Source organism: Argentina silus (genome assembly GCF_951799395.1).
Source record: "Argentina silus genome assembly, chromosome: 9".
Lineage (NCBI taxonomy): Eukaryota > Metazoa > Chordata > Actinopteri > Argentiniformes > Argentinidae > Argentina > Argentina silus.
The window spans coordinates 9,628,357-9,639,394 of NC_139663.1; the positions used below are offsets into that span (position 1 = coordinate 9,628,357).

The window sequence follows — 11,038 nt, forward strand, 5'->3', positions numbered from 1 at the left end:
ACCAAAGAGGATGCATTCTGTACGGCAATATGGAGGGAGCCTAAAACCGATCTAGGACTACGTACGTCGTTTGCGCGGAGGGGTCCTACATGTGCATGGTTTGGAAATAAGGGATAATATCACTGTGAACAATCAAAGAAAAGACCTACAATTTTAAAACTACCGCTATTTTGGCTCACACAGGTAAGTGTGTTTTTGTTGCATAATTCTCGAAAGCAACTAACTTTAGAAAATATATCAGAAAAATCAATAGCAACGCAGCTCAAACGTATTGCTTGCGGTATGTCATTCATCTGAGCCTTGCTACTGCTAGCTACTAGCTAGCCTGCTAGCAATCAGCTAAGAACTCTAAACATAAGATTGCTCCTTTGATTGTATAGCTATCTTTACTATAAAATTGCCAAATGGTCAAACCCTGAGGTCTTTTCAATGTGTTCTGCATTGTTTTTCAAGTGCATGTTTGATATCTAAACCTGTCTTGGCCAAATGCCCGCCTTGTGCACCACCAGTCAACAAGTTCCGGTATATGTGCAACAACAACTGCGCGTTGTTACTATATTTCAGAAAGCTGATGGTCATACATAATATTTACCCTCACATATATTACTTTTCACAGAATCATGGAGACGGATCTCTATGACGAGTTCGGGAACTATATTGGTCCAGAGCTAGACTCTGATGAGGACGATGATCAGGAGGCAGATGACAGAGATGTGGATGAGGTATGTTATTCTGTGTGTGTGTGTGTGTGTGTGTGTGTGTGTGTGTGTGTGTGTGTGTGTAATAGATAACAATTGAGATTGTGTGTCTGTGATGTATGATCTACCCATGACATCTCTCTGAAGGCTGATGAGGAAGAGGATGAGGAGCCAGCTGATGCTGATGAAGATGTGCCAGGGATGGAGGTGGTCCTGCACGAGGATAAAAAGTACTATCCAACAGCAGAGGAAGTGTATGGGCCAGAGGTGGAAACTCTGGTCCAGGAAGAAGATGCCCAGCCCCTCACAGGTCAGAGACTGTACACACACAGTTTCTCTTCCACACACAGATAAATTCACCCACACTGCCATGCACATGTATCATTGCCGATAGATAAAATGTCAAATAGAATGAACACATTTATTTCCTCTCTATCCTCATCAGAGCCCATCATCAAACCTGTGAAGAATAAGCAGTTCACCCTGATGGAGCAAGAGCTGCCTGCCACTGTTTATGACATGGAGTGAGTAATCAACCTCTCCCCAGGAAGACTTAAGCATATCTGCTCATTTTGATATGTACTTGAATTCCCTGCTAGCTGTATGTGTGATGCATTGCATCATACTATGCAGGTGCTTTGTGCCACGGTGGTACCAGAAGGAGGGGGGGGTGTTCATTCACACAAACATACTGTTCTAACTGCTCTACCCCTCCTCTATGCAGGTTCCTGGCTGATCTGATGGACAGTCCTGAGCTGATCCGTAACATCACCCTGTGTGGCCACCTGCATCATGGCAAGGTTAGACACTTGACACATTGGAGCTGCACCTGGGCCAGACCTGACCAACTCACAGGTGTCAGATTGTAGTCTGATGGTGATTTTTGAATGATTTTGTTTGTCTCCTCCAGACATGTTTTGTGGACTGCCTGATTGAACAGACACACCCAGAGATCCGGAAGAGGGACGACAGCGATGTGAGTTTCTCGCTGTAGTGTGACTACCCTGCCGTCGGTTTTACTGTTGATTTCATGTTAGCCCAAGTAGAGCCTCAATGAGCCTTGGACTCTTTTCTTTCTTTTTTTCAGCTACGTTACACAGATATTCTCTTCACCGAACAGGAGGTGAGTGTATTTTTTCTTTTTTTGGTAGCCTTGTATGGTCACACGGTCATACATCTGGTTATTCTGATGATTCTGCTTTTTCCACAGAGAGGGGTTGGTATTAAGAGCACTCCCGTCACTATGGTGCTTCCCGACTCCAGAGGCAAATCCTACCTTTTCAACATCATGGACACACCAGGTATATAAGGGAGACCAAGAGGAGTTGGTGGATACTATTGACAGCAACACTGCGTGTTGTGGTGGGTTGACTGTTGTAGAATGGTGGATAGTAAATGTCATTCCTATGTCATTTTTGCAGGCCACGTAAACTTCTCAGATGAGGTCACATCAGGGATCCGAATATCAGATGGCATTGTGCTCTTCATTGATGCAGCTGAAGGAGTGAGTCCCCTTTCTTTTGCGATGTTCTCTATTTGTCCCGGTCTTAAATTCTCTCTTTCTTTCACCTCTCTCTACACCTGTGTCTTGATTCACCGTTCCTCCCCTAACCCCGGCATCTGTTTGTCTCTGTGTAGGTGATGTTGAACACTGAGCGTCTGATCAAGCATGCAGTCCAGGAGCGTCTGGCCATCACCATCTGCATCAACAAGGTGGACCGTCTCATAGTAGAGCTCAAGCTGCCCCCTACAGATGCCTACTACAAACTGCGCCACATCGTGGATGAGGTCAACGCCATGCTCAGGTAATAATGGGGAGCCACAGTGGGAGGCTGGTACTGAGCAGAGGAGGCTGCTGGAGGTAGAAGTCAGGTTGATGCCATCCCTCATTCCATTCCATGCATGACAATGAGCCTGTCCTGTAATGATGTCAGATGAGATAACTATGGTTATCCGTATCGTGCAGACATTTGTAAAGAGTAGCAAGCAGTTTGCATTTGCTCCATCACAGAAGTCATTTGACTCTATCCTAAACAAACCACTGGCCTTAAGATTAGACCTGTTGGAGGTCGGATGCTGTGTCGTCTGTCCTGGTAACATTGGGGCCACTCTTCCCTCAGCACCTACTCTACAGATGAGAACCTGGTGGTGTCTCCCCTCCTGGGGAACGTGTGTTTCGCCAGCTCCATGTTCAGCATCTGCTTCACCCTGGGCTCCTTCGCCAAGATCTACTCTGATACCCACGGTGAGACCACCAACACATGTACACACACCATCCTCCACACCTAGCATGAGCAGTGTGTGTAAACACATATCTGACATGACCAAGGCCTTGTTTTTCTGGCCAGTTGCTGCATGTTTTGTTGTTTCAACCTCAGACTTAATCGTTGCCTCTGGTGTTTCAGGTGACATCAACTACAACGAGTTCGCCAAAAGGCTCTGGGGAGACATTTACTTCAACCCCAAAACGTGAGGCACTTATTTTTTATTACTGTAATTTAGACTCTAATTTAATTCTACTGCTTGGCGATAACCCCATGTTGTTGTTCCCACATCTTGCTGTCTCTCCACAGGCGTAAATTCACAAAGAAAGCCCCCAACAGTAACTCCCAGCGCAGCTTTGTGGAGTTTGTGCTGGAGCCCCTCTACAAGATCCTGTCCCAGGTGAGACCCCCTAAAGGCTAACTCTGACATCTCATCACATCTCAAACATTCAATACACACACACACACACACACAGAGGTAACACACTTATCTAGACACACAACACCCTTAAAACACACACTGTGATAATGACTAACCTCTATGCCTGGTCCTCCTCCTTCTCTCCTAGGTGGTGGGTGATTGTGACACCTCTCTCCCTCGGGTGCTGGATGAGTTGGGGATCCACCTGACCAAAGAGGAGCTCAAGCTCAACATCAGACCCCTGCTGCGGCTGGTCTGTAACCGCTTCTTTGGAGAGTTCACCGGTACGACGTCTGCCTCCCCCCACCACTGCTTTATTCTCAATCTGTCAATCACAATTCATTATGATTTTCTACCAGAGGCCATCACAGCAATTTCTGATGTTCTCATTATAGCTGTTATTGTGCATGGTGTATGCTGAACACTATTATTATGCTCTGACTGTAGCTACTTAGTTCTGCTATTACCGAGAGTGCTGTGGGCATTGTGTCTTCATACTGCTTATGATTATCTGTGTATAATTAAGGGCAAATGTTATGCGTCTGGTAAATGTGACAAGCATACCAATCTGAAGCTGAGCGTGAACTTGCCTTGCAGGCTTTGTGGACATGTGTGTGCATCACATCCCTTCACCACAAGGGGGTGCCAAGAACAAGATAGAGCACAGTTACACAGGAGGGCTGGACTCGGACCTGGGGGAGGCCATGGCGGAATGCGACCCTGACGTGAGTACGATGGAGTGAGACAGACTGACGCTGGGTGATGGGCTGGAGGGCCATGGACATGGTAGTTGGCTCCTAATTGGTGGAATGTGTTTCCAGTCTTGAATCAATCAAGTCATTGTAACTGGGACGGCAATTAAGCAAGCAGGCGATTGGAATTGACTGGAGGCAAAGCGAGATGCTGAAAAACCAATAGGTGGCAGCCTGGAAAATGAACAGCATTGATCAACATTTTCCAAGTGCCCTTTTAAATCTCGTGGCTGTAATGAAATGAGATGGCTGAAAGGCAAAGTTTTATTTTTTTCTTCTTCTTCTTTTCTTCTTCTAATTGTCAGGATGACTCATTATGTTCATGTTTTTCCCTTCCTCCTTTTTGTATCCTTTCTCTCTCCCTTCTCTTGCCCCCCCCCCCCCCCCCTTCCTTCCTTCTCTGTGCCCCCAGGGTCCTCTGATGTGCCACACCACTAAGATGTACAGCACGGAGGACGGGGTGCAGTTCCATGCGTTCGGCCGGGTGCTGAGTGGGACCATCCAGGCGGGGCAGCCCGTCAAGGTGCTGGGGGAGAACTACACCCTGGAGGACGAGGAGGACTCCCAGGTCTGCACTGTGGGACGCCTCTGGATCAATGTGGCCAGGTAAGAGATGACTAGCTGCCATGATGTCACCCTGAGGACTCTGTCCTTTTGAGAATATGATGGACCAAGTTGAGTTGTCTGTTATCTATCTCTCCATTAATTGACCAAACCCCCTCCTCTTAACCACAGGTACCAGATTGAGGTGAACCGGGTGCCTGCTGGTAACTGGGTTCTCATCGAAGGCTGTGACCAGCACATCGTCAAGACAGCCACCATCACAGAGCCCCGAGGGAATGAGGAGGTGTGTGTGTGTGTGTGTGTGAAAAAAAACTAGTCTGACGGTATCAATCCATTTACAACCATAAAGAGTGGTTTGTAACTGTTTAAACTCTGTCCCAGGCCCAGATTTTCAGACCGCTCAAGTTCAACACAGCGTCTGTCATCAAGATCGCGGTGGAGCCTGTGAACCCCTCCGAGCTGCCCAAGATGTTGGACGGACTGAGGAAGGTCAACAAGAGCTACCCCTCCCTCACCACCAAGGTACCCACATCCACTCCTACAACACTGCAGAGGAACTAAGATACCCACAGCACTGCCACTGATGATGGTGGGAGAATATTGACTGTGTGTGTGTGTCTCTCTCTCAGGTGGAGGAGTCTGGAGAACACGTTATCCTGGGTACTGGAGAGCTCTACCTGGACTGTGTTATGCACGACCTGCGCAAGATGTACTCTGAGATCGACATCAAGGTCAGCCTCGCATTCGCACATGTCCCTGCTCCTCCTTCTATCAGCAAATTGTAACAATATAATCCTATGTCATGACAACTGTTAACAAGACCCTTTCCACATTTTTTCCTGATTGACACGGGAGATGTATTCAAACTTCTCTCTCTCTCTCTTTCCCCTTCTTCCCCTGAACCACCGCCCCCCTCTCAGGTGGCTGACCCCGTTGTGACCTTCTGCGAAACAGTCGTGGAGACGTCGTCACTCAAGTGCTTCGCCGAGACGCCAAACAAAAAGTGAGCCATGACCTCAAGCACTGCCTCTATTCATCCTCACCAGTTAGCGTTGACTGTTTAGAGTATGTGGGTCTGTGTCTCATGGTGAGATGTGATATTAGTGTGCTGTGCCTAAGACTGTATGATCTGTGAGATTATGGCTCTGGCTTTTTGATGATTGACAGCGGTGTGGTTTGATTGACAGGAATAAGATCACAATGATTGCGGAGCCTCTGGAGAAAGGTCTGGCTGAGGACATCGAGAATGAGGTGGTCCAGATCTCGTGGAACAGGTACACAGCCCACCGCACACGCACACGCACACACACAAACACTCTATTATTCATACCCACCATGAACATGCGTCACTGTTAGACACCCCTGTTTCCAACACATCACGGTTAGTGACACCCCTGTCACTAACTATATCACACCTGTTATTCACTCACTCAAACACACCTGCTGACCACTTACTCATGTAAACAGGTCATTGGCTATAGGCCTTGTCCTTTTACCTGTCATCAACAAATCACCTGCCATTTGCAGTACACCTGCCGTGACCGTACCTGGAGGCCCACCTTCCTAGCCACAGCTGTGGCTCTGCATGCGTGTGTGCATGAGAGAGAGAGAGAGTATGCATGTGAGAAAGAGAGAGAGTGTGTGTGTGCATGAGAAGAGAGTGTGTGTGACAGTTTCATCCCTGCTGTGTGCTGCTCATCTGAGCCCTCCATCTGGGCCTGGCATGGCCAACATGTGCAGCGATGCCAGAGCAGTGACATACTTAACACACCATTAAACTAACCCCCCTTGCCCTCTCTTTCTCTTCCTGTTTCAACCCCCTGCCTTCCCCATCCATCACCCACCACCGCCCCGTTCCCCCCCGTCATTCCAGGAAGAAGCTGGGAGAGTTCTTCCAGACAAAGTATGACTGGGATCTGCTGGCTGCCAGGTCTATCTGGGCCTTTGGGCCTGACACCACGGGGCCCAACATCCTGGTAGATGACACACTGCCTTCTGAGGTGAGCTAATGGCTCCTTGGCTGGGCCTGTCTGGAGTCTGTCTCTCTCTCTCACTGCTCTCTCTCTCTCGCATTGCGTGTCTATGTGATGTTGGTGATGACTAGTATGATCTAGAAGAGGTGTGAAGCGGTATTGGTGGAGGTCTTGGCCTGCAGTTGGCTCTGGCGTGAGCGTGACACGTGGTGGTACTAGGAGAAGTGCCCCCTGCCAGTGGGCGACACCTCTCTTCAGTGTGTAACAGTGATATGTTCCACCTGGAACTCCATTTTCCCCATTATAGCTCTTTTTATTGTTGTGACACCATCTCAAACACACTATGCGTCGTTTTTTGGTCGTAGGTTATGTACAGAGTAACAATCCCACTCTGTGTGTGTGCGTGTGTATGTGTAGGTGGACAAAGCTCTCCTGGGCTCAGTGAAAGACAGCATCGTTCAAGGCTTCCAGTGGGGCACCAGAGAGGGGCCTCTGTGTGACGAGCGTAAGTGTCCATTTTCTGCACCTCTCTCATTTACACACACTCACAAAGTTCTTAAACAACCGTTACTCCCTCCACTGCTCCCATTTCCACACACATGCACACTCTTACTCTCTACCTCACACTCTCTCTCTCTCTCTCTCACACACTCTCTCTCTCTCTCTCTCTCTCTCTCTCAGACACACTCAAACACTCACTTGCACACTCACTCACACACATATACACACACAGTTATTAAACAACCTTTACTCCCTCCGTCAGCTATCAGAAACGTCAAGTTTAAGATCCTGGATGCGGTCATTGCTCAGGAGCCGCTGCACCGGGGAGGAGGCCAGGTCATCCCCACCGCCAGAAGAGTGGTATACTCCGCCTTCCTCATGGTGAGTCCACCCCCCACCACCCACCCCTCTCTTTCTCTCTCTCCATTCCCGCCATCCCTTTCATTACCTCACTCCATCTCTTTTCATCCTCACCGTCTCTAATGTTCCATTACCTTGATTACCACGGTGGGTTCTGCTGACTTGCCTCTCTTTTAATTGAGGTGAGATCACGTTCCCATTCTCCTCATTTCTTTTTGCGTTCCGGCTCTTTCTCTCCTCTGCCCCTCATTCTTGATTCTTGATTTCCCCCCTGAAGACTCTGGCTTTCTCTTCCCGTCTTTCCACTTTCATTTGCTGACTCTACCTCTTCTACACCCCCCCCCCCCCCCCTGTTTGTTTCTCTCTCTCTCTGTCCTGGTTCAGCTAACCTATTTTCCTCCTCCAGGCCACCCCAAGGTTGATGGAGCCGTATTACTTTGTGGAGGTGCAGGCCCCGGCAGACTGTGTGTCTGCTGTGTACACAGTACTGGCTCGTCGGAGGTCAGTATACAACACAACATTCACCCCCCCCAGAAGTTGACCTGAACATATTTGTTTAATTAATGGGGTGGTGTAAATGTGTTTTTAATCTGATATTCTGTCTTGTGAAACAGAGGCCATGTGACTCAGGATGCCCCCATCCCAGGATCACCTCTCTACACCATCAAGGCCTTCATCCCAGCCATCGACTCATTTGGCTTTGAGACAGATCTGCGCACACACACACAGGGACAGGCCTTCTCCCTGTCTGTGTTCCATCACTGGCAGGTCAGATTACAGACACACACACACACACACACACACACACACATACAGGCATTTCTGCCCTCTTTATGTCCATCACCTGCACGTTTATGCACGCACGCACACACACTTTAACACACACAATCATGCCAGCTGTCATGGTGTGAGTCACGAACATGCCTGCCACTCTGACTTAATTGCTTTTGATGCCGAGAAGCAGGGTGTTGAGTCAGCAGCTTTTATGTACAGTAGGGTAGTCTCTCTGTCTATTTCCCCTTCGACTGACATGACACAGTTGAGTGTGTGTGTTTGTGTGTGTGTGTGTCTCACTGTTTAGCCGTGTCAGGCTAAAATAGTTAGCGCTCCTCACTCACTCATTTGCCGCAACCTGTCGCTCTTTGGAACTGAGTGGCAGGGTACTTTGCTCTCCCTCGCTGGTATAATCACACTGACTCCCAGTATTGGTGTGTAAAAGGCCCGGTGTAGAATCAGTGTGGCGTGAGAGCCGGTTAGTGGCCAGGCTCCATCTGTTGATTGGGCTTCAGTCGCTCCATTGACTTTTCTCCCATTTAATCCCCCCCTGAGGCCAGGGGGGTTTGGTACCACACAGTCCCAGGCGGGGGGGGGGGGCAGGTGCATGGTTGGCCTTTTAAAAGATCACGGCAGAGCCCACTCCTTGTTTCTGAGCTAAGAGTTCCCAGCACTCTTAAGCAACTCCCTCCTCTCTTTCCCCTCCCTTCATCACACACGTGTCATGTACCCGTGAAAATAGTGTGTGTGAGAGGTAGTTTTGGAGATAATGGTTTTAAGTAATCATTTTAATTGGACATTCTACTCAAAATTAGATGAGCTAATGTTGCCATGATGAAGAGAGGGAGTAACAGAGACAGGGGAAGAAGGAGAGTGCTAATTGTCCTTTTCACCCCCCTCTCTCCCTCCCCTTCCATCTCTGCTCTCTTCACTTTTTTCCCTCCTGCATCCTCTCCTCCAGATTGTGCCCGGTGACCCCTTGGACAAGAGCATAGTGATCAGACCTCTGGAGCCGCAACCTGCCCCTCACCTGGCCAGAGAGTTCATGATCAAGACCCGCAGGCGCAAGGTGAGACGATTTATATCTTGTGTTTGCATGTTTTGCGTTGTGTTTGAAAGATAAGAGATGTGACCCCCCCCCACCCCTCCCACCACTATTTCCATAATTTAACTGTTTGTTCCCCTGCAGGGTCTGAGTGAGGATGTGAGCATCAGCAAGTTCTTCGACGACCCTATGTTGTTGGAGCTGGCCAAGCAGGACGTGGTGCTCAACTACCCCATGTGAGGAGCACGCCGCACGGACACAGAAGGACAGAGACACCCTTCAACACAACTTCCACTCTCAGCCGTCACCAATGACTACACATCACACCACGCTGTATGGGACTAGCATGTCCACTGATGTTGGCAAAGCAGGTCACAGAGTTGCAGTACAGGGTCTGTGAGTTTTTTTTCGTTTTTTTTACCTCATATCAGCAATTTATTTAAGAATTGGTAATTGGGTATCTACTGTACCCTCAAATGAATAAATTAATCAATTAAGTGCTGATGTGAAAACACACAGACCCTGGTACCTTAAGCTAATATTGTCCATCCCTACTCTACCTCTAGAAAAGGAGTTTGAGATTTTATTTTGACCTAAATTGTCAAAAGGCGTAGAGAGAGATGTATGTCTACAGTTAAAGGGTGTGATGTGACACAGCAACACCAGCCTCTCCTCAGTCATTTGAAAATACTGCTGTTGTATCCTGTGTCTTGTATGTATTTTTTTACATGTGTAAATTCTCAAATGTTTTGTAGAATAAGATGAAAAGAAGAAAAACAGGCTTGGTTGTTTTGATGTTTTGTTTTTTTTAAAAAGAAATGTGATGTTTTTGACCTGGTGTATGCCTGTTTGAATAAAAAGATCTGCCTGTTTGATCAAGTTGTGGATGTTTGGTTTTTATCCATTACTCTTTATTCTCCACTTCCTTCTCGATGCTTAGATTTTGATTAGCACTTCTTTCTGAAGTTTCACACATCATGGCCTCGTGTACATGATCTAGGTGTTATCTTCATTATCTGGGTGTGTTATGTACGTTGTCTAGGTGTTTCGTTAGGCACACAGGAGGAGGACATGGAAGTGGACATACTCCGTCCAGAGTGGAGTACACTGCCAGGTCGGAGCACAGCCGTCAGTCTGAGTGATTGGCGTGTCTGTTTGTGGTGCTGTGTGGGCGGAGACTGATAGACAGGCTGCTGGATGGGCAGAGACAGGCACAGCGGAGACGGAGACGGAGGGGGGGGTCACACATGGTCCTGTTTTTAAGCACAGAGAGATGGGTAGCATGGTGGGAGGGTAGTGGGAGGTAGGAGTGGTAGGAGAGCTTCCAAAAATGAACAGATGATGCAAACGCCATCTCTTCCAGTGATACTGAAGTAGAAATTAGCTGCAACTTTCCATTTCCACACTGTATTATGAATATTAGCCATGAATGTAACATAAAAGCTTGAATATAAGTTGTGGTGAACAGGGAACTGGATACTGTAGGCCTACACACATGACTACACTGCTAATGGGATTAGACTGTTTTGTTTTGATGACCTAATGTATGATTAAGACAGCAATTGTCACACTTAGCGAGGGCAGGTTTGGCTGCAAACGCCCTCTCTTCTATAGTGATACTGAAGTAGAAAATAGCTGCAACCCTCCATTATCCTGTATTATGCATATTAGGCATTATGCATATGG

General features: G+C 47.9%; 1 protein-coding gene across 1 annotated transcript; it reads left to right on the forward strand.

Annotated features, from left to right (window-relative positions):
- The first annotated feature begins 75 nt into the window (after positions 1-75).
- On the forward strand, positions 76-10,227 carry eftud2 (elongation factor Tu GTP binding domain containing 2). The gene is made up of 28 exons (XM_083677644.1): positions 76-183; positions 617-722; positions 846-1,008; positions 1,144-1,222; positions 1,423-1,498; positions 1,609-1,674; positions 1,786-1,821; positions 1,909-1,999; positions 2,120-2,202; positions 2,337-2,503; positions 2,819-2,943; positions 3,104-3,167; positions 3,272-3,362; positions 3,532-3,667; positions 3,981-4,108; positions 4,548-4,741; positions 4,871-4,982; positions 5,081-5,221; positions 5,329-5,430; positions 5,620-5,702; positions 5,887-5,973; positions 6,573-6,699; positions 7,090-7,177; positions 7,436-7,554; positions 7,940-8,034; positions 8,148-8,301; positions 9,269-9,376; positions 9,497-10,227. The coding sequence occupies exons 2-28, from the start codon at positions 621-623 to the stop codon at positions 9,590-9,592; spliced, it is 2,913 nt and encodes a 970-aa protein (XP_083533770.1). The 5' UTR covers positions 76-183; positions 617-620; the 3' UTR covers positions 9,593-10,227.
- Positions 10,228-11,038: the final 811 nt, after the last annotated feature.